This window comes from Procambarus clarkii, chromosome 40 (assembly GCF_040958095.1).
Source record: "Procambarus clarkii isolate CNS0578487 chromosome 40, FALCON_Pclarkii_2.0, whole genome shotgun sequence".
NCBI classification, from domain to species: Eukaryota; Metazoa; Arthropoda; class Malacostraca; order Decapoda; family Cambaridae; genus Procambarus; species Procambarus clarkii.
Genome location: NC_091189.1, coordinates 10,909,207 through 10,933,711, shown reverse-complemented (window position 1 = coordinate 10,933,711; position 24,505 = coordinate 10,909,207). Strand labels below are relative to the sequence as shown.

The following is a 24,505-nucleotide window of genomic DNA, read 5'->3' as shown; positions in this document are numbered from 1 at the left end:
ACAGGCTGTGTCCAGGTTGGAGGAATGGTCTAGAAAATGGCTACTAAAGTTCAACTCAGGAAAGTACAAAGTAACGAGATTAGGCGAAGGGAGCAGAAGGCTGAACACAAGGTATCATCTGGGATCTGAAATCCTACAAGAGTCAATTAGAGAGAAAGATCTGGGGGTTGATATCACACCGAACCTGTCCCCAGAGGCCCACATCGAAAGGATATCCTCAGCGGCATATGCTAGACTGGTCAACATAAGAACTGCCATTAGAAACTTATGTAACGAATCGTTAAGGACCCTGTATACCACTTATGTCAGACCAATCCTGGAATATGCAGCTCCAGCTTGGAGTTCATACTTAGTTCAACACAAGACAAAGTTAGAGAAGATTCAACGGTATGCCATCAGACTCGTTCCGGAACTGGGAGGTATGAGCTACGAGGAAAGGCTAAAGGAGATGAAACTCACGTCCCTAGAAGACAGAAGAGTAAGGGGAGACATGATAACCACCTACAAAATTCTCAGGGGAATTGACAAGGTGGACAAAGACAAACTCTTTAGCACGGATGGAACACGAACAAGGGGACACAGGTGGAAACTTAGTACGCATATGAGCCACAGAGACATCAGAAAGAACTTTTTCAGTGTCAGAGTAGCTAGTAAATGGAATGCATTAGACAGAGATGTGGTGGAGGCGGACTCCATACACAGTTTCAAATGTAGATATGATAGAGCCCAGTAGGCTCAGGAATCTGTTCACCAGTTGATTGACAGTTGAGAGGCGGGACCAAAGAGCCAGAGCTCAAACCCCCCCCCCCCGCAAGCACAACTAGGTGAATGCACTGCTGACTAATCACAATGCAGGAACCCTCCTCCTACAGGTACGCACACTCTCTTTTCCCACCTTTCAACAGTCTTAATCCTTCTTCTTCACGTATTCTTAAAAACAGTCATCTTCCACTTCCTGCTAGGCCCTTGTTCTCTGTTTCCTGTCACTTCCCCATCACTGTCGCCACCATCTGTCTCTCAGTCGTCTGTCCTGCCCTCCTCCACCCTCTCACGGTGCTTCTTAAAGGATAATAGGACAAAGACATCCGGGAGGCTCTAACAATGCCAAGATAACAACAACGTGTCATAAAGGAAATACCGAGGGAAGGTGTGATGGCCGTCCTGCCAACTCCTTCACCTGGGCCGCACCCACACCGTCTTGCCACCATAGTATTGTCTCTATGTAGCCACACTGCCACTAGGCTGAGGAGAGCGAGGGAGGAGGATGAGAGAGAGAGAGAGGGAGAGAGAGAGAGAGAGAGAGAGAGAGAGAGAGAGAGAGAGAGAGAGAGAGAGAGAGAGAGAGAGAGAGAGGAGGATGAGAGAGAGAGAGAGAGAGAGAGAGAGAGGAGGATGAGAGAGAGAGAGAGAGAGGAGGATGAGAGAGAGAGAGAGAGAGAGAGAGAGAGAGAGAGAGAGAGAGAGAGAGAGAGAGAGAGAGAGAGAGAGAGAGAGAGGAGGATGAGAGAGAGAGAGAGAGAGAGAGAGAGAGAGAGAGAGAGAGAGAGAGAGAGAGGAGGATGAGAGAGAGAGAGAGAGAGAGAGAGAGAGAGAGAGAGAGAGAGAGAGAGAGAGAGAGAGAGAGAGAGAGAGAGGAGGATGAGAGAGAGAGAGAGAGAGAGAGAGAGAGAGAGAGAGAGAGAGAGAGAGAGAGAGAGAGAGAGAGAGAGAGAGAGAGAGAGAGAGAGAGAGAGAGAGAGAGAGAGAGAGAGAGAGAGAGAGAGAGAGAGAGAGAGAGAGAGAGAGAGAGAGAGAGAGAGAGAGAGGAGAGAGAGAGAGAGAGAGAGAGAGAGAGAGAGAGAGAGAGAGAGAGAGAGAGAGAGAGAGAGAGAGAGAGAGAGAGAGAGAGAGAGAGAGAGAGAGAGAGAGAGAGGAGGATGAGAGAGAGAGAGAGAGAGAGAGAGAGAGAGAGAGAGAGAGAGAGAGAGAGAGAGAGAGAGAGAGAGAGAGAGAGAGAGAGAGAGAGAGAGAGAGAGAGAGAGAGAGAGAGAGAGAGAGAGAGAGAGAGAGAGAGAGAGAGAGAGAGAGAGAGAGAGAGAGAGAGAGAGAGAGAGAGAGAGAGAGAGAGAGAGAGAGAGAGAGAGAGAGAGAGTGTGTGTGAGTGTGAGAGACAATGTCGAGTGACAATAATATTTGACGGGAGGTTAGAGACACTTGAAGGACCTGGGGTCAGATTCACGAAGCAGTTACGCAAGTACTTACGAACGTGTACATCTTTCCTCAAACTTTGACGGCCTTGGTTACATTTATTAAACAGTTTACAAGCATGAAAACTTCCCAATCAACTGTTGTTATTGTTATAAACAGCCTCCTGATGCTTCGGAATTCATTAACTGTTTAATAATTGTAAACAAAGCCGCCAAAGATTGAGAAAAGACGTACAGGTTCGTAAGTGCTTGCGTAACTGCTTCATGAAGAATCTAACCCCTGGGCGTACCACAGCAAGCCAGGGCCTGGTATCACCAAGGATGCTGAAGGAAGCTGCTTGTGTACTCTCTTATCCGCTAAGATGTTCAACACTAGAGATTAGGAGACCTACCGGAAATCTAGAAAAAAGGCAAAAGTAATGCTTAGTTCAATAACATTATCTTGCATTGATTGCAATAAGCACAGGGTGAGTAATGAGGAAGAGAACGGTGGAGCAGCTGGAGAGGATGAACTTTTATTGGACAGACAAAATGGAGTTGGTGGGAGGAAATAATATCTGGTAAAGCTGAACGAGTTCTATAAATTGACGATCAGGATTCTGCAATACCCAGAAGGCTGCATTTGAAGGCACACACAGACACACGCATGCACGCACACACACACACACCACACACACACACACACACACACACACAGATGTGGTGGAGGCAGTCTCCATACACAGTTTCAAATGTAGATTTGATAAGAGACCAGTAGACTCAAGAATCTGTATACCAATTGATTGACAACTGACAGGCGGGACCAAAGAGACAAAGATCAACCCCCGCAAGCACAACTAGATGAGTACAACTAGGTGAGGGTACACACACACACACACACACACACACACACACACACACACACACACACACACACACACAGTACACACACACACACACACACACACACACACACACACACACACACACACACACACACACACACACACACACACACACACACAGCACACACACACACACACACACACACACACACACACACACACACACAGTACACACCTTCCCTCCCTTTATTTGTGCTCTGTATCCTGATGTAGTTTTTTATTATTATTATTATTATTATTATTTTCTACCACAGACGTGGCCACACATTTACAATGCTAAGCAGCATATATACATTTTCTTCTGTCCTCCATGGACAGGGTTAGAGATATGCTAAACACATAGTTCGAGGATAGAGGAGAGAGCAGGGTGGGCTTGAAAGGGGGGGGGGAGGAGGAGGAGGAAAGTGCCGTCCCCCCATAACCACTCTCTCCTTTCACTCCAGCAGCCAATTAAGTTATCACCTTAGGAGCCAGAGAGGTCGAGAGTGCCACAGTCGTCAGTGAGCCGCCCTGCAGACCCTGGTACTCTATGCCATCACCCCTGCTCTTGCAGAGTCCCCACTCCCTCCCTATACTCCTCCCTCACCCACTCTCCCAGTCACTAACGGCTCAACCCAACGTCCAGCCTACACTTCTGGCGACGTCCTGCCTCACCTAACAACGCCCAGCCTACACTTCTGGCGACGTCCTGCATCACCTAACAACGTCCAGCCTACACCTCTGACGACGTCCTGCCTCACATAACAACGCCCAGCCTACACCTCTGACGACGTCCTGCCTCATCTAACAACGCCCAGCCTACACCTCTGACGACGTCCTGCCTCACCTAACAACGCCCAGCCTACACCTCTGGCGACGTCCTGCCTCACCTAACAACGCCCAGCCTACACCTCTGGCGACGTCCTACCACACCTAACAACGCCCAGCCTACACCTCTGACGACGTCCTGCCTCACATAACAACGCCCAGCCTACACCTCTGACGACGTCCTGCCTCATCTAACAACGCCCAGCCTACACCTCTGACGACGTCCTACCACACCTAACAACGCCCAGCCTACACCTCTGACGACGTCCTGCCTCACATAACAACGCCCAGCCTACACCTCTGGCGACGTCCTGCCTCACCTAACAACGCCCAGCCTACACCTCTGACGACGTCCTGCCTCATCTAACAACGCCCAGCCTACACCTCTGGCGACGTCCTACCACACCTAACAACGCCCAGCCTACACCTCTGGCGACGTCCTACCACACCTAACAACGCCCAGCCTACACCTCTGACGACGTCCTGCCTCACCTAACAACGCCCAGCCTACACCTCTGACGACGTCCTACCACACCTAACAACGCCCAGCCTACACCTAACAACGCCCAGCCTACACCTCTGGCGACGTCCTACCACACCTAACAACGCCCAGCCTACACCTCTGGCGACGTCCTACCACACCTAACAACGCCCAGCCTACACCTCTGGCGACGTCCTACCACACCTAACAACGCCCAGCCTACACCTCTGACGACGTCCTACCACACCTAACAACGCCCAGCCTACACCTCTGACGACGTCCTACCACACCTAACAACGCCCAGCCTACACCTAACAACGCCCAGCCTACACCTAACAACGCCCAGCCTACACCTAACAACGCCCAGCCTACGCCTAACAACGCCCAGCCTACACCTAACAACGCCCAGCCTACACCTAACAACGCCCAGCCTACACCTAACAACGCCCAGCCTACACCTCTGACGACGTCCTACCACACCTAACAACGCCCAGCCTACGCCTAACAACGCCCAGCCTACACCTAACAACGCCCAGCCTACACCTAACAACGCCCAGCCTACACCTAACAACGCCCAGCCTACACCTAACAACGCCCAGCCTACACCTAACAACGCCCAGCCTACACCTAACAACGCCCAGCCTACACCTCTGACGACGTCCTACCACACCTAACAACGCCCAGCCTACGCCTAACAACGCCCAGCCTACACCTAACAACGCCCAGCCTACACCTAACAACGCCCAGCCTACACCTAACAACGCCCAGCCTACGCCTAACAACGCCCAGCCTACACCTAACAACGCCCAGCCTACACCTAACAACGCCCAGCCTACGCCTAACAACGCCCAGCCTACACCTAACAACGCCCAGCCTACACCTAACAACGCCCAGCCTACACCTAACAACGCCCAGCCTACGCCTAACAACGCCCAGCCTACACCTAACAACGCCCAGCCTACGCCTAACAACGCCCAGCCTACGCCTAACAACGCCCAGCCTACACCTAACAACGCCCAGCCTACACCTAACAACGCCCAGCCTACACCTAACAACGCCCAGCCTACACCTAACAACGCCCAGCCTACACCTAACAACGCCCAGCCTACACCTAACAACGCCCAGCCTACACCTCTGACGACGTCCTACCACACCTAACAACGCCCAGCCTACGCCTAACAACGCCCAGCCTACGCCTAACAACGCCCAGCCTACACCTAACAACGCCCAGCCTACACCTAACAACGCCCAGCCTACACCTAACAACGCCCAGCCTACACCTAACAACGCCCAGCCTACACCTAACAACGCCCAGCCTACACCTAACAACGCCCAGCCTACACCTAACAACGCCCAGCCTACACCTAACAACGCCCAGCCTACACCTAACAACGCCCAGCCTACACCTAACAACGCCCAGCCTACACCTAACAACGCCCAGCCTACACCTAACAACGCCCAGCCTACACCTAACAACGCCCAGCCTACACCTAACAACGCCCAGCCTACACCTAACAACGCCCAGCCTACACCTAACAACGCCCAGCCTACACCTAACAACGCCCAGCCTACACCTCTGGCGCAGGCGTAACGCGACCTCTCCCGGTCCGACCCCACAACCTCGCGGACAGGCGCCCAGCTGCGAGACGTATCTTTTCATTATATTATTTATTAACATACTTAAGTACATATATCTGCATTCATACGCCTGCTTCAGATAACATAAAAGGTTACAGATGTTGTGTCGAGAGTTGGCTAGATATATGCTGTATTTAGATCCTCTTCTCCAAGGAAGGGTTGGCATAAGGGAGTAGTCATTATCAGCCATTTTGCATGCATTCTGAGGAGGTTATCATGTACATGAGAGAGTGGATAAAGTAGTTGTACAGCTTCAATTACCTCTCTAAACACACAGGAGTAAAGGGTTTCATGTTGTGTAGCCCCTTGATGAAAAAACACATGTAGTGTTTCCATGTGTAACCTGCTCGCGGAGGTTACAGATAGTGTCCAGTATTGGGAGATTGGCTACTTGCAGTCACCCGCCACAGGTAACGATGTCACCCGTCACAGCTAACGATGTCACCCGCCACAGGTAACGGTGTCACCCGCCACAGCTAACGATGTCACCTGCCACAGGTAACGGTGTCACCCGCCACAGGTAACGGTGTCACCCGCCACAGGTTATGATGTCACCCGCCGCAGGTAACGTTAACACAACCTGATCCTGGCACTTACTACGTCACACTGTCAGTAAGCCGTTGTCTTCTGCCTGGGCAAGACGTCTGATCACAACCAGTCATAAATTTAAGATACTGATACTCTCTGGCTGGTGTGTGTATTGTCTCCTCTACAACACCAGACGTTTGGAGCAATACAGTTTGGGCCATGGAGATGAAAAGGGGAGAGGGTACATAGATCTAGGTCAGTCTCCTCATGATTATATGTTAATTTAGCTGCTGTGTTCGTGAGCGCAGCCTCTGGCCACTCCGCCTAGCCTCGCCACAACCCCACCACCTGCTCCTAAATATCAAAACCCCCCAAAATCAATAAGGTTAATTCCCAAGCAGTACAAAAACTAACACTAACTTTGACTAGTATGGTGTGTTTGTTAATTATCTCTAATGGGAAATACACCACTACATTTATACCTCCCCCTCCCCCGCTCCCCAAGACATACATACACCCATATGGATGAGCATAATATACACGAGCAGCAACAATATGTCTGGCAGAAAGAATACGACAGTTGTGAGCAACACGTCGTACTGAGGACGTTGTGTCAGACTATACCCAGTTCTGGGAGTTCTACTCCCCCAAGTCTGGGGCCCAGTCTGGGGCCCAGTCTGGGGCCAAGCCTGGGGCCGCCTGGGGCCAAGCCTGGGGCCCAGCCTGGGGCCAAGCCTGGGGCCAAGCCTGGGGCCAAGCCTGGGGCCAAGCCTGGGGCCCAGCCTGGTTCAGGCTACACCGTGAACTAGACATCAGCCACCCCCACATCTTTACACAATATCGGAAGCATTAGAGACAAAGTACGATGATACATTGTTAGCCAAGCCTGTGTAAGTGACCAGTGAATTGAGCGAACCAACCAGTGATTATTATCGTTGATTAACTTACAGACAGTGACGGCCTCCGATGATACCTGAAAGATGTGTTGAAATAAATCTGGTAAGTGAAAAAAACACATTTTGTCTTTCCGACTGATGTACTGCTTCGCCAACCCTTGTGTTGAGGTCATTTATAATGTTAATTCATATATGCAGTCCGCCTCCATGACCCGTGGCATGGAGGCAGCTTCCACACACGGGTTGTGGAGGCACCCTCCACTACTCCACAACCCCTGCACATGGATGTTGTGGAGTTCCTACCTGGAACACTACTCCTTTCTACGATATTATATAAGAGGAAGTAATAAGAGCCCAAACTTATCGAAACTGGAGAAATGCAGAATAAACTGAAATCTGGAATAAGAGAGAAATGTAACAACATTAATCCGTATGGAGTTACTCACGTGTGTGAGGCGTTGGTGGTCTGCGGCGACGCCTTGCTGGTGAAGAGGCAGCGGGGCCTGAGGGAACCCGAGGCCCGACTCCCTGACCCCGGCGGCCTCTCTTCCGTCAGGAGCACTCGCTCACTACCCCTGGAGCGCCCCGTCACCGTCGCGGCTCCGTATGCCCAGGAGCGGGTATTCTTGCGGCGGCGTCTGAGAGCAGACCCCGGGGTCCGGAGCCCCACGGGGTCCACACTGAACGACGTTGTGTGCCGCTTATTGAGAGACGACTCGCTCTGACCGCGGTTAACGGAGTGGAGCGGGTAGCCATAGTCTTCCAAGGGGTCCCTGAAGGAGAGGCGACCTTGACTTCGAGTCCTGGATTCGCCACTAATTTTCGGATGCTGACAAAGGGACACTTTTGGGTCTCTTCTGAGAGTCGTAGCCTTCGCGGAGCTGATGAGCGGCTTGGGCATTGTCTGTGCTCCTTTGGGGCCTCCCACGTTCGCTTCACTCTTCCCCATTTGGGACTCGGTGACTATGATTAAAGATTTAGGCCTCGCCCTACGGGATACAGGCTTTCTAATTCGTGGTCCCAATCCCACAGCCCGTAGTTCACATTTCATCAACTGTGATTCTAAACTTGTAATCTGTGACTCGGATGACGTACACTCCAGCTGGACTTTACGAGACTCCCCAACCGCATTCTCCCGCCATTCTTGTATATTCCCATTCGAGGAGAACTTCCTAAATTTTAAATCAGATGTTCTCGACGATCCTGAAGTTTCAGCCGACAGCCGCGACGTGGTCTCTCCGGTGGGTCCGGCGTCGGCCAGGATGTAAGGTGTGAAGTCTTCGTTAACCGTGTCAGGGAAGATGCACGACGCAACGGACCTGCGTTTATCACGGAAGGGTTTAGTCTCTCTTCGAGGAGTGATGGAGATGTGCTTTGTACCTCTGGTAGAGGTGTGCTCGGTGCTCTTGGTTGTATACTTTCTGGGTGTCACATCTGGCTCAGAGTTTACCCTGGCGGATAATTTATCTCTGACCAGAGGAGAAGAATAGGCGTCCGGGAAGATACAAGACTGGAAATTCCTCCTTTTCTCGTCGAGAACGCGGGTCCAGCGGCTAGGAGTGGTGATAGTAGCTAAAGTGGCAGAAGTGCACACTGGGGAGATGGACGAAGACGAGGAGCCAACAGACGACGAAGGAGCGGAAGGACACGTACATGGTGACTGAATCAAGTCGTCATTGGATGTTTTCGCACCAAAGAAGCTCCATGATCTGAATATCCTCCGTCGCTTTTCTTTCAAGTCCTTAGCGTTTGGTCTAATCACTGCTGCACGTTGGTTGGTAGAAAACAATTTATCCTTTTGGGTCGCTGTCTCCTTGGGGTCTCCTCTACCACGAAAACTATCTCTCGCCTCGTGAAGATGACTACTTGCCTTGTAATCTCGACGTGAAACCTCTTTACAATCAACAGTCTCTCTTTCCCGTTTCGAGCTCGCTTCGGAGATGAAGGTAGCACTTCGAAGCCAGCTAAACTTCACTGTCATCATCTCCTGATGGACCGAGGCGGGTCTGGTTGTGGCGGCGAGAGCAACTGCTGGAGCCTCGGGTGGCTGACAGGCTGGATCAGGTAGCGCATTAACGTGTAACGCTGCGGAAGTCTCTGGTAACACAGCAGACCCCGGGAGTGTAGCAACAGACCCGGGTATCCCACTAACACACTCTGACAACTCAGTAACATCCTTAGGTAATCCGGCAACAGAATCAAGTAACTCCATGACTGACTCGGAAAACCCAGAAAAAGATTCAAATATTCCAGAAAAAGAATCTGGAAGCTCATCAACTGACCCGGGAATCTTTGGTAGAGCCTCAGTGAGCGAAGGGGGACGAGCCAGCTTCCAGGGAGGTGTTCCAGGAGTCTTACAGGTACATCTGGGGCCTGGAAGAGGATGGGGAACGTCCCGAACCCACTTCATGGCTGGAACCATCTGTGGTTCACTCATTTTGAAAGTCATACTACATATTTCCTTATTTAATCTTGCCTTCTCTGTGTTAATACCAGTTCCTCTTTCACTTTCCTTCTGGCTATCAGTATTATCACCATTCTTTCTCATTATGGTATCAAAGCCTTCTTCAGACTGGTGTTTTTTTCCATCATTTGAATCGCTTATTTTAACATCTCTATCTTCATTAGTTATGCCTTCATGGGTGTGAGGCGCTTCCTTATCTACAGCATCCTCTGTATCTGGTATATTAGCGCCCAATATTGGTTCATCAAATGTGCTCTGAAAAGCATCGTCTTCAAAGTCACTGACGTCCAGGTATCCATTCCCACCTTCCTCGTCACACTCTAGTTCCCCCTTCCCACCTACCTGGAACACGTTCCGTTTTCTGTCACTTTCCCATTCTCTATGACAGCTATCGAATTCTATGGTAGGTGCCTCTGAACGTGTTTCGGTACTCTCTGTGTCGCTGCTTAATTGTTGATTTTCGGGAAAGTCTTCTTGCCAGTCAAACTCTAGTTCAGCAACTCCGGCTTCTGACAGATCACTTTCACCACTATCACCATACATGCTCACACTTGCACCCTCCTCATCGTAATCGGCACCATCCTCAGACTGCTCTTCCACGCTGTCATCTTCCTCAATAAAACTATTACTCCCTGTCCAATTTTCATTGGCAGTTCTGTAACTCTCCTCTTCCTCTTCCTCCTCCTCCTCCTCCTCCTCCTCCTCCTCTCCAATGGCTTCTTCCATATCTTCCATCAGGAATCCAGTGTCGCCGGCGGCTGTCTCCGTTTTCTGTTGCGTTTCGAAATGACTATCGTCCAGACATAAGCCATCCAGGTCTTGTTGGTCCAGATGGTCCTTAGAATACTTTTGCTCCAGATACGTGTCCTCAAAACTCTGCCGATCTAGATTATTCGTCAGTTTTTCCTGCTGGTTACTTGCGCCCTGCAGGTCCAGGAGGACCTCCATGTCCTGAGGATCCAGGATATTCTCTACATCTTGCCGCTCCAATAAATTTCCTGCATATTTCTGGTTTAGGTCGTCTCTTTGTGGGTCCAGGACACTCCCCGTATTCTGCTTGTCCGGAAGATCCTTCTTCTCTTCTTGTTCCAGGTTCTTCCTATCCAGCTGGTCCAGGTTCTCCGTGTCCTGTGGGTCCGTGAAGCCCATCATATCCTTTTGGCCCAGTAAGTCCCACGTGTTCTTCAGGTCCAAGAGGTGGCCCATGTCCCGCCGGTCCAAGTCCTCAGTTTCTTGTAGATCCAGTTGGCTATCCACTTGCTCTTTCTCCGGGCGTTCCCCGGATTCTTGTTCTCCCATATTCTCCGCAGAGAGATGGAGGGCATCGTCGTCGGGATCCTGGAGGAGCAAGTGAGGAGTGTGGGTGCTGTCGTCGACGTGACCGAGGACAAGGAGACAGGTCATGGCCAGCCTCAGCACCGCTGCTCTCACCAGCACCCCCTGGCGGTAGCGGCTCTCCAGCACCTCCTGGAGGTAGCGACTCAGAAGCACCGCCTGGAGGTAGCGGCCCACCAGCACCAGGTAACTTACAAGCGCCCCTCTAACCATCGACCTGCACTTGTGCCATGCTCTCAACGCCGTTCCGCTCTTATACACATCTGTCCCAGCGAGTCCTACAAGAAATTCCGAATGTTCTTTCACTTTCCCACACACTGCCCTCACTGTTCCACACACTGTCACACCGAATCCATTACTCTTCCGTTCAGATATAAGTACCATGAACTCTCGAGCTCAATTACAATATCATAAAAGTACTTTTACTTTCTTAAAATAGTAATATAACTAACACTGTTCCATACGCTATACCCGCTCTAGGTTCCCAAGGGCTGCCACTGTGTAACTCATAAGAGGCCTGGGTGTTCAACGAGCACCTCGGATGCAGTAACTGTTCAAATTTCCAATATGTTCAATGAGTCACAGGATGTTATATATCTAATCCATTTTTTTTTGGCGCGAGAAGTCATTTCCGTTCACTATTGTATATAAAATTCTCAGATATTCACTCGCACAAGAAAACCTTTATTGAGTTCTAAAATTATATTTTCAGACAAAGAGTAAAAAGAAAATTTTATCACGTTAATTGTAACTCTAGAACATATTAATATAATCATTTTAAAATACAACTAAACACAAGTTAATTAAATAATTCAGATTTTTTTAGACTACATAACGTTTGCAATGTTCGCGGATTTTGTTTTGTTAGTAATACCTTGTATATGTCAATACTGAATGTTTATTTCATCTGGAATGTAACCTTGATTGACTAGGTGTGTGTGTGTGTGTGTGCTCACCTAGTTGTGCTTGCTGGGGGTTGAGCTCTGGCTCTTTGGTCCCGTCTCTCAACTGTCAATCAGCTGGTGTACAGATTCCTGAGCCTACTGGGCTCTATCATATCTACATTTGAAAGTGTGTATGGAGTCAGCCTCCACCACATCACTGCCTAATGCATTCCACCTGTTAACTACTCTGACCCTGAAAAAGTTCTTTCTGACGTCTCTGTGGCTCATTTGGGTACTCAGTTTCCACCTGTGTCCCCTTGTTCACGTACTACCCGTGTTAAACAGTTTATCCTTATCTACCCTGTCAATTCCTCTGAGAATTTTGTTGGCAGTGATCATGTCTCCTCTTACTCTTCTGTCTTCCAGTGTCATAGACTGTGAAACTACGTGTGTGTGTGTGTGTGTGTGTGTGTGTGTGTGTGTGTGTGTGTGTGTGTGTTTACTAGTTGTGTTGTGTTTTTGCGGGGGTTGAGCTTTGCTCTTTCGGCCCGCCTCTCAACTGTCAATCAACTGTTTACTAACTACTATTTTTTTTTTCCACACCCCACACACACACACACCCCAGGAAGCAGCCTGTGACAGCTGACTAACTCCCAGGTACCTATTTACTGCTAGGTAACAGGGGCACTTAGGGTGAAAGAAACTTTGCCCATTTGTTTCTGCCTCGTGCGGGAATTGAACCCGCGCCACAGAATTACGAGTCCTGCGCGCTATCCACCAGGCTACAAGGCCCCTTACGCTAGGCCCAGGCTACGAGGGGTGTAATTACCTAAGTGTAGTTACAGGATGAGAGCTACGCTCGTGGTGTCCCGTCTTCCCAGCACTCTTTGTCATATAACGCTTTGAAACTACTGACGGTCTTGGCCTCCACCACCTTCTCACTTAACTTGTTCCAACCGTCTACCACTCTATTTGCGAAGGTGAATTTTCTTATATTTCTTCGGCATCTGTGTTTAGCTAGTTTAAATCTATGACCTCTTGTTCTTGAAATTCCAGGTCTCAGGAAGTCTTCCCTGTCGATTTTATCAATTCCTGTTTGTGTGTGTGTGTGTGTGTGTGTGTGCGCGCGTGTGCGTGTAACCACTTTCCTTCACCTTATGCACAAAGAAAAAACTCACCACCACACAATACTAGGACTCAGAACCTGATGTATTAAAACATGTGGCAGTTGTTGTTGTTGTTGTTGTTTCAGATTTAGCTACTCAGAACGAAGTGTCCATGTAGCACGGGCTATGGTGAGCCCCGTAACACAACATGTGGCAGAAGGCAGTGAGTTTCATAGGTCCACCTGAACCTCCCCCCCCCCCCCCCCCCCGTCAGGAGCCGTCACGACGCACCTCACCCCACGCCCGGCAACCACACTACTGCCGCTGTACCACTGACAGCGCACACGTGCGTCTGTTGCTGCCAATATTACTGTGTTATGGCTTCGACTATTATTAGTCTCCTTCTCCACCTATTACGTGCACTATTTTTACCACAAAAACTACTGTTATTAAGTTAAAAAGACAAATTAGCAAAAATCACGTATTACCTTCATTAACAATGTACACTGATGAATAGCAATATTCATTGTTATTATTATTATTATATCATTATAAATAATGAAATGAATCATTATTATAAATGACGAATCAACAAATGATTTAGTTTCCCCTGAAGTCGTGAGCTTCATCCGTTCTCTAAGTGTGGTCGAAGAATTGGAGTGCTCGCCTAAAAGTGACTACGGAGGCGGGCAGTGAGGTGGCCGCCCGCCTGCTAACCTCATGGGCTGTCATTTAATTATCGTGGCGTTCGATATTCTTTGACAAGTCCTTCCTTGAAGTTGTGGATGGAGGTGGCTTCCACGACTTCTTTCAGTGCATCGCACTTGTTGACCGCCCGCTCTGGGAGCCACTTTCATCCATTCAATCCATGTAAAGTGTAAAGTGATGAGAGTGAGGCCAGGAGATGAGAGAGCCGCAGGACAGCACACAATGAGGAGGAAGAACAACCTCTTAGAACGTGGTATAAAACCGCGTGAATTAGCATACAATGCTCCATGTACCGTGTGACCGCCACACTCGTACTCCAAGCTGTCCTCACACAAAGAACGTCGCATTTCGATCGTATGCGTTACATAAGGCTACAAAATTGCCGAACTAGAAAATGGAAGCGGCTCGCGAAAGTGACGCACTGTCCCGTTTTCTGTTTTGGGTCCTCTGGTAGGTTAGGAGAGGATACTTTAAATTGACCGTTTTCTTGACGTTGGGAAAGCCCTTTCTTCTACGGGCTCACCATAGCCCGTGCTACCTGGAACTTTTTGTTCCAGATAGCGAATCTTAAACAACATGACGTTGGGAAATCTTAGGAGAATGGGCTGCGCACACCAGCCTGTTCTCCCGAGCGTTCCCAACGTCACTAAATTGTTGTACTAAATTGCCCGAACCTAACATACCCTAGGATCCACGAACAGAAAACGGGGCATCACATCAATTTCGGGAGCCGCTGCCATTTTGAGTGCATCAGCTTTTGTCTTTAGGGAAATTATACGTCAAATTGTGATGCACTATACTAGCGAACGGGTTGTATACACAACCATGTCGCCCGGTCCAGTCGCTCACTTCTATAACAAGGTTCTGGGACCCAACTCTATAATGACAAAAAACTACCTTAATTAAACTTATTGCAGTTTACTTTCTACATGACCACATCCAGCGCCCGAGGGAGGGCACCAATCACAGCGCCGCTGACAATGGACGAATGGGGGGAGGGGGGGGAGTACCTCCCTTACTCCCTTTATAGTGCCGGTGGAAGAGTACCTTCCACACACGGAGGAGACATCTCCCGTCACGCAGGGTGTAGTCGCACCTCCACAGATCTCCAGTATCAGCTCTTGATACTGGTAATGGCTCAAAAGGGCCCACCACTTACGGGCTATTCATGCCCGTGCCACCTTTTGAGGTGGCTTAATCTTCACCAATCAATCAATACCTTCCGCAGCACAGTGGTGATGGGAGCACTGCCCCGGGGAAGGTGGCCACGGGAGCCCCCCACAACAATCAGTCCAGAACTGGCCGACATTCTCACCAGGCGAGCGTGAGGGGCCGCGGGACTGCAACCCGTTCTCGCACTTTCTTTAAGTCAATATTGACTTATTAAATAAGTGCATATGTGACATACTAATTTATTGGGACTGACAACGCTGGACACACAGACACGTCAAGGCGGGTCTCGTTCACACTTAAAACATTGAACAAATTGGATGGCATTAATCCAGACACTTCTGTAAGAGGTCAAATGTACAACCCGTCCTCGACTCAAGTCCATTACATCCAGCGGTCGACCCCACAGACGCCTTCATAAATTTTAATATGCTGTTCATTCAAAACGGGAATTTTCTCAAGTATAAATTAATATTATAATATATTGGCATATTGTGCATATATAGGCATAGGTAAGGTTAGGTGTTTAGGTTCTGTTGGCGATTATTTGTATTTGTAGTACGTGGGTGAAGCATTTATAGCGTTGTGATTCGAACAAAATTCGTCAGTGAAACACTTGTTCCGGATATGTTCGAACGTCAGCAGTTGTGAGTCGTGTGTAAACCGCTTTTCATTCATAAACAGGGGGTTTGGCGGGTGCATGGAATCACTTTTGGATCTTTGTTTGGAGGACGGGCTGCGTGGTTTGGTCAACAGTCTCTTTTACACCCAAAGGGTTGTAAACTCGTGGAACCGCCTACCCGCTGAACCCCTAAAACCTAAGACTTTACTGCAGGTCAAAATCCAATTAGATTTTTTTTTAAGAAAAAGGGGGGTGGGGGAACCTTTGGCAATCCGTTGGCTTTCTGTCCCTATCGTGGCCACTAGACAGATAATGGCCATCAGGTAAATTCAGGTAGCATTCAAATCTAAATCATTTTAAAAATAATAATTCTAATAATAATAATAATAATAATAGTTATCCACACTTCCGTGGAAATAAACATTTCATTCATCTGAACTCTAGGAGACTCGAACCCCGGACCCCGCACGTGTGGGCCGCAACAACGCGTGGGGGTTCACGGTTCGAGTCTCCTAGAGTACAGGTGAATGAAATACTACTACTACTACTACTACTACTACTACTAATAATAATAATAATAATAATAATAATAATAATAATAATAATAATAATAATTAATTGTGTCGGGAGACAGGAAGCCAGTGTATATATACATGACAAGCTTATATCGAGGGTCCCCCCCCCAAGGTCGAATTACTGACCCCCCCCCCCTCTCATAGATGCAACAACACGCCAAGTCCTGGTACCTATTTACTGCTAGGAGAACAGCGGCCTTAGGTGATTGGAAACGCGCTCATCCATTTATGTCCCGCCTGGGATTCGAACCCGAGAGGGCTACGTTCACTCTCATCCCAGTCCGTCCTCATAAACGAAGGCCAAAGTCCATTCCATGCACCCGCTAAACCCCAGCTGTTTATGAACGAAAAACAGTTTACACACGACTCACAACTGATGACGTCCGAACACTTCCGGAACAAGTGCTTCACTGACGACTTGTGTTCGAACCACAACGCTGTAAACGCTTCACTCACGAACTACAAATACAAATAATCGCCAAAAGAACCTAAACCTAATCAATGCCTAAATATGCACGTATGCTAATACATAACAATATTAATGTATATTTGAGAAAATTGCTATTTTGAATGAACAGCAAGTTAAAATTGATGAATGCGTCTTTGGGGTCAACCGCTGGATGGAATGGACTTGGTCTGAGGACGGGTTGCAGCAAACATACCGCCAGAGCAGCATGTACAACCCCTCCCCTCCCCCTTCCGTTCCCTCATCCTCAATAGGAACAAAACCCTGCTGGATTGTTCACGTTCACAAAATCTCAATACTATTACTACAAATAATTTCCAACCACTTGGCTGGACGGTAGAGCGACGGTCTTGCTTCATACAGGTCGCCGTTCAATCCCCGACTGTCCATGTGGTTGGGAATCATTCCCCCCCCCGTCCCATCCTAAATCCTTATCCTGACTCCCTTCAAAGTGCTATATAGTCGTAGTGACTTGGTGCCTTCTCCCTCTCCTGATATATCTACAACTAATTAGCTAGACATCCAAGAAAGCGTTTCTAACACACGCCTAGAGACAAAGACGGCGTTGGAGGTACGTGAAGACTACCTCAGCGATCAGAGGGGCTTGGCTTCATCTGTTTCTGAGGAAAACAAATCCATGAAGGAATTTTAAGCGTTGAGAACTGTGAGTCAACTTGGCCCAGACTACTAATTCCCTGCAGGTGTTTCCTGTCCCAGTGCTCCGGGGGTCAGGTGAGGTCCCTGAGCCCCAGGCAGGGTGACGACCCTGAACCCAGAGCCGGGTGAGGACCCTGAACCCAGAGCAGGGCGAGGACCCTAAAGCCGGGGCCAACTGTAGAGCAAGTGAGGAGGACACAGGGGCCCGAGGCCAGGTACAAGGACCCGGGCTCCAAGGCCAGACCAGGTAAAAACCCAGCTCGTTGTAGCGACATGTACAAGATTCTGGGAAACGCTAACCGTAGGCTATTCGCACGATCCGTGATGATTGATGAAGATGAAGATTAAGCCACCCAAGAGGTGGCACGGGCATGAATAGCCCGTAAGTGGAGGCCCTTTTGAGCCATTACCAGTATCAAGAGCTGATACTGGAGATCTGTGGAGGCGCGACTGCACCCTGCGTGACGGGAGATGTCTCCCGACACGATCCGTGCCGGAGGAGCCTAATATATATGGCGTCCACCCTTCCTTCACCTCCACAGTCCTCCCCCCACACCTCCTCCACTCCCCCCCTCACCCCCCCCCCATCCTCCCGCCTGATCAACCCCCTTGTAGCGAGTAAACCTTATACTCGCTCCAGTCTCTCATTACCTTAATGACAAACTAATTAGCACTAATTATGACTACTCAAATCCTTTCCCTAATTACAGGCAACATTCTTTCCATCCACCAAATATAAGCAAGCGATATGCGAATAACCGACAGTACAATTTCCTCAGTGATTCGGTGAACTTCAGAACAGACGCTTAGGATTTACCACGTCTCTTCAACCTCAAGAATGTAGCAGTCGGCGTGTACAGTTCTAATCGACCCCCAAGACACTACAGCTTCGACACAGACTACGACCGCATCGAGCTACAATGCTCTCGCTCCCCCATCGAGTTTAGACACTCACCATTCCCCATCGAGCCGCCACACACTCTCGCATTGAGCTCCGCGATTCCGGCCTCACGCAGCTCTCTGCTCTGCTCCAAGCTCTGTCTCAACGTCTGCGACACTGCCAACAATCGACTACTGTAATCAAGACTACTAAATAAATCAGGCTGAAACACAGCCTGGTTGATCAGGTATCCTTTTGAGGTGTTTATCACGTTCTCATTAGAACACCGTTATTCTTCAGTTCCGCTCGATGACGTTCTCTCTTTCCTCAGACAGAAGGCGTCAGAGGGCCTCCTTCCTCTCCCACTTCCCACTGACGTTTTCCTCGATCTCATTAGACTCTGTGTTGAATCTAACTCTTTCTCTTTCAACGGTAAATATTACACTCAAACTTTCGGCGTCGCTATGGGTTCCCCTCTCTCCCCTGTTCTTGCTAATTTCTACATGGAATACTTCGAAACTGTTCTTCTTCCTTCTATTGATACTCGTCCCTCTCTCTAGCTTCGCTATGTTGATGACATTTTTGCTTTATGGCCTCATGACCTTAATCTTTTCCAGCCTTTCCTCGCCTCTCTTAACAATCTGGCTCCTTCTATCCATTTCAAAGTTGAGTGGGAATCTAATTCCCTCCTTCCTTTTCTTGATGTTCATGTTCACAGCTCTGTGTCTGGGTTCTCTTTCTCTGTCTACCGTAAACCCATGCATAGTGGCATGTACATTCACTTCTTTTCCTACCATCCTCTTTCTGTTAAGAAAAGTGTCCTCGTCTCTCTCTTCCTCCGCGCTCTACGCATCAGCGACCCTCAGTTTTTGATTCTGAAATTGCCTTTATCTACAAATCATTCTCTCGCCTTGGTTACCCTTTACATTTCATCAACTGTGCCCACTCTCAAGCTAAACGAAATTTCTTTCATCCTAAACCTGCTTCCAACACTAGTAGCACTGTACTATGCCTTCCCTTCATATCTGAACTCAAAACTTTTACCAATACCTTTCGTCCTCTTGACATAAAGCTCACCTTTCGACAAACTAACACACTTCGTAGCAATCTAGTTCACACTGCTCCTCCTGCTTCTAATACTGCTGGTGTCTACTCTATTTCCTGTTCCTCTTGTCCTCTCCAATACTTTGGCGAAACTGGCCGTACACTGAATGACAGACTTAAAGAACACAAGAGAAGTGTTATGTCTGCAGACACTAACAATGCTCTCTTCTGCCATGTGAGGGATTCTAATCATCCCATTGATTGGTCTTCCTCCAAAATAATCTTTCCTGCCTCTACTCTACACAGACGCCGTCTTGTAGAATCGGCTCTTATTAACAATGTACCCAACATGAACTTGAGTCCTGGCTTTGTTGCTGTGGACTCTTCCCTTTCACAGTATATACTCAAATGCTCTAATCTTTCTAACAAACGTGACTTAACATAAGCTTTCCCCCTTCCATTTATTTCTTTCTTTCTCTTTCCCTTTCTTTCTCTCTTCTCCCTTTTTCTGTTCATTGTCTTCTCCTACGCTCCCTTGCTATCCTCTTCTTATTCCTATTACTATCTCCTTCGGTGGTTATAATAGGAGCTGCCTCGTATGGGCCAATAGGCCTGCTGCAGTTCTCATTACTACCACCCCTACACCTGACTTTCCTCCTCAGCTCTCTCTTGCCTATTTAATGCCTGTCCCTACCTCCCCATCACAATCGACTTGAGAATGGTCCAGGACGGACCGAAACGTCGTCGTCCCTTCAATTTCTAGTGTGTGGTCTGGTCAACATACTTCAGCCACGTTATTGTGACTCATCGCCTGCACCGTTATTCTTCCCCGCTTGAATAACTCAAACGGGGAACCTAACAGAGGAGTTAAACGGGCGAACGGTATTCAATAGGCTAAAGAAATTGCCCTTAGACGCAGCAGACAAGGGATACCACCCCCAGACGCAGAAAGACCCACTCCCAAAAGCGTCCTCCAGAGTGGCTCCATGTCCATCCTGCTCTCCAAGGCCCCATAATAAGTGCCCTGGGTAAATACTCAAGCCAATGATATCCTTTTCAACTCGTCTAAGACGACAAAAGGAAAGGATAAAGTGACTTTAAATATATAAATATTCATATTGGATTTAAATTTTCAACAGTCAGTTCCTTATCCTCGTCGCCATAAAAGTTACTCTGACAAATACAAAAAAAAGGAAATAAGAAAACAAATAAAGCAAACTGAGAAAAAGCTTAGTGGCAGAAAGAAAAAGTGGCAAGAGTGAGAGAAGATGCCGTTAAGAAAATACAACCTAATAAGAGTCTTACGGGAACGCCAGTTCAAGAAAATATAACCCACAGTGACTGGTGGCGGAGAGCAAAGTGCTGGATGTCGCGTCTGAACGTTTTCACCCGGATGGTCGCGGTCTTGAGGGGGGGGGGGGGCCTGGACACGTACGTCCCTCGCCCGTAGCCCTAGAGACCTGGGGCCAGATTCACAAAGCAGTTACGCAAGTACTTACGAACTTGAACATCTTTTCTCAATCTTTGGCGGCTTTGTTTACAATTATTAATCAGTTAATGAGCTCCGAAGCACCAGGAAGCTGTTTATAGCAATAACATCAGTTGATTGGGAAGTTTCCATGGTTGTAAACTGTTTAATAAATGTAACCAAAGCTGTCAAAGATTGAGGAAAGATGTACACGTTCGTAAGTACTTTGCGTAACTGCTTCGTGAATCTGGCTCCAGACCAGACCTAACCTGACCTTACCAGCGTTTTTACCCGAAAAGAAAACGACTGAATTACAAGGGAGGGGGACAGACAGTTTATTCGGAGATGTAGAGAAGCAACGCAGCACGATACCATGGAGGAGACACTACAGGACTAACAACACCAGAGAAGTCATTTCATTTTTGTTTATTATGCACCGCATACCCATGCGGCGGGCGGTGGTGGAAAGGGTTACAGGGCCAGGTGTGAGATGCCAGAGAGCCAGGTGTGAGATGCCAGAGGGCCAGGTGTGAGATGCCAGTGGGCCAGGTGTGAGATGCCAGGGAGCCAGGTGTAAGATGCCAGAGGGCCAGGTGTGGGATGCCAGGGAGCCAGGTGTGAGATGCCAGAGGACCAGGTGTGAGATGCCAGAGAGCCAGGTGTGAGATGCCAGAGAGCCAGGTGTGAGATGCCAGAGGGCCAGGTGTGAGATGCCAGAGGGCCAGGTGTGAGATGCCAGAGAGCCAGGTGTGAGATGCCAGTGGGCCAGGTGTGAGATGCCAGAGGGCCAGGTGTGAGATTCCAGAGAGCCAGGTGTGAGATGCCAGAGAGCCAGGTGTGAGATACCAGAGAGCCAGGTGTGAGATGCCAGAGAGCCAGGTGTGAGATGCCAGAGAGCCAGGTGTGAGATGCCAGAGAGCCAGGTGTGAGATGCCAGAGAGCCAGGTGTGAGATGCCAGAGAGCCAGGTGTGAGATGCCAGAGGGCCAGGTGTGAGATGCCAGTGGGCCAGGTGTGAGATGCCAGAGAGCCAGGTGTGAGATGCCAGAGAGCCAGGTGTGAGATGCCAGAGAGCCAAGTGTGAGATGCCAGAGGGCCAGGTGTGAGATGCCAGTGGGCCAGGTGTGAGATGCCAGAGAGCCAGGTGTGAGAAGAGAAGCACAGAAGCAGTATTAAAACAACATAACGAATAAAGCAAAGAGTCAACCTAAACTGCTTCACATCTACGTCGGGAGAAAAACAACAGTGAAGGAACAGGTGATGACACTGAGACAGGAGAACATACTCACTGAGAATGACAAGGTGATGTGTGTGAAGGATTCAACAAAACAATCCAGGTCTTCAAAATATAACATCGACAATTGCCTGAACTGAGAGAGGAGGCGTTAAACTAATCAGTACAAATAGGAATTTGACATTACCAAAGATGAGGTAAGAAAACTTCTGCTGGAATTGGATGCGATTAAGACTCTTGCACCAGCCAGAATCTCACCATGGATACTAAAATGGAAAACAGCTCCCGTAGTCCCAATTTACAAGCAGGGAGACTGACAGGAGGCACTAAAATACAGTTGTTGTTTAAGATTCGCTCCCTGGAACAAAAAATTCCAAGTAGCACGGGCTATGGTGAGCCCGTAGTAGACGTTTTTCTTACTACTAAACTACAGGCTAGTGTACCTAACACACATACCAAGCAAGGTGATGAAGATTGTGAGAAAAACGCTAACAGCCCATCTGGAGGGTTGGGACCTTGTAACACCCCTCCAATATGGAGTCTGGGATGGTACAAAAATCTTGCCTCACCGGTTTAATGGCATTCTATGACAGTGCGATAAAAATTAGACAAGAAAGAGGAGGAAGGGCAGACTGCATATTTTGGGATTGCAGAACACCTTTGATACAGTACCCCGTAAGAGACATATGCGTAAGTTGTGGAAGCAGGCAGGCAGGAGTGACAGGGAAGGTCTTCCAGTGGATAAGGGAATATCCAAGTAACAGACGACAGGGAATTATTGTGAGGGAGGGGACCTCACAGTGAGGGAGGAGACCTCACAGTGAGGGAGGGGACCTCACAGTGAGGGAGGAGACCTCACAGTGAGGGAGGAGACCTCACAGTGAGGGAGGGGACCTCACAGTGAGGGAGGAGACCTCACAGTGAGGGAGGAGACCTCACAGTGAGGGAGGGGACCTCACAGTGAGGGAGGGGACCTCACAGTGAGGGAGGGGACCTCACAGTGAGGGAGGGGACCTCACAGTGAGGGAGGGGACCTCACAGTGAGGGAGGGGACCTCACAGTGAGGGAGGGGACCTCACAGTGAGGGAGGAGACCTCAGTGGCGTGTTATCACCAGGGGTGTCCAACAGGGCTCGGTTCTTGGATCTATCCTGTTTCTCACATATATATAAATGATCTCCCAGAGAGTATAGACTCATTCCTCTCAATGTTTGCTGATGATTCAAAAATTATGAGGAGGATTAAGACAGAGGAAGATAGCAAGATGACCTGGACAAATTTAATAAATGTTCGTTGCTACTTGAATGTTAAATTCAAGCAGCAACGAACGAGTTGCTACTTGAATTTAGCTTAAGTAAGTGAAAATTAATGAAATAGGTGTAGGGAGCAGGAAGCTAGACAAAAAAGGTACCAAATGGGTTAACAAATCTGGAATTAAATGTTGAAAAAAAGATTTGGAGGGTCGATATCACACCGAACCTTTCTCCTGAAGCCCACATGAATAGTATATTCTCCCGGAGCCTATGTTAAGTGGGAACATAAGAACTGCCTTTGGAAATTTTTAGAAAGAATCATTCAGAACCTTGTACATATGTTAGACTAATCCACGCTGGAGTATGCGGCTCCAGCGTGGTCCGAAATGGACGGTCCAGGACGGTCCGAAACGTCGTCGTTTCTTCATTTTCTGGTGTGTGGTTTGGACATCAAGTTAATAAATATTAGATGTATGCCACTAGACTAGTTTCAGAACTAAGGGGTATGAGTTACGAGGAAAGGCTACAGGAATCACGCCAGTATTTGCCTCACGTCGCTGGAAGACAGAAGAGTTAGGTGAGATATGATTACCACATAACGATTTCTGATCACTGATAGGGTGAAGAAAGTTTACTTAGTATGGGTGGTACTCCCACTGAGGGAAACCGATGGAAACCGAGTACCCAAATAAGCCACAGACATTAACACAGAATATATATTTCATAGTCAGAATACAGTACTTAACAAATGGAATACACTAAGAAGCGAAGTGGCAGAAGCAGCTCCAAACACACACAATATCAGAAGTAAATATGGAAGACCCCTAATATCTCCAGGAACTTGAACACCAGTTGGTTAACAGTTAAGAGGCAGGGACAAACAGCCGAAGCTCAACCCCCTCCCCCAGCAAGCACACTAGTTAAGTGCACGCTTCCCCCCCACCCCTCCGACAGTTCCTTGCAACCGCTGTAATCATGAGTAACGCTGAAATCCTCCCACAGTCATTTCCGAAGTGGAGTACCAAGGTGGCATTAATTTTCCTAGTAGCCTATGCTACCAGGGTCACGCACCACACTGTAAATGTTATCGTGATAACTTGTGGCAGTGTGATAACCCCTAACTTCCGGTGGTGTGTGATCTATCGCCCATTCCCCTGTTCATCCATAGTCGCCTCTCTAATATACATGATGTACCTGATAGCCAGAATGCATTACTTGGCC

The 24,505-nt window shown here is 48.6% G+C and overlaps 1 protein-coding gene across 2 annotated transcripts in view; it reads right to left on the bottom strand.

The window, feature by feature from the left end:
• Positions 1–24,505, bottom strand: part of LOC123752802 (spermatogenesis-associated protein 13) — a 294,193-nt gene that overhangs the window by 255,760 nt on the left and 13,928 nt on the right. For both annotated transcript variants that reach the window (XM_069338675.1, XM_069338674.1), the window contains exon 2: positions 7,867–11,913. In XM_069338675.1, the coding sequence (XP_069194776.1) occupies positions 7,867–11,603 (3,737 nt within the window). In that variant the 5' untranslated portion in view covers positions 11,604–11,913. The remainder of the gene's footprint in view (positions 1–7,866; positions 11,914–24,505) is intronic.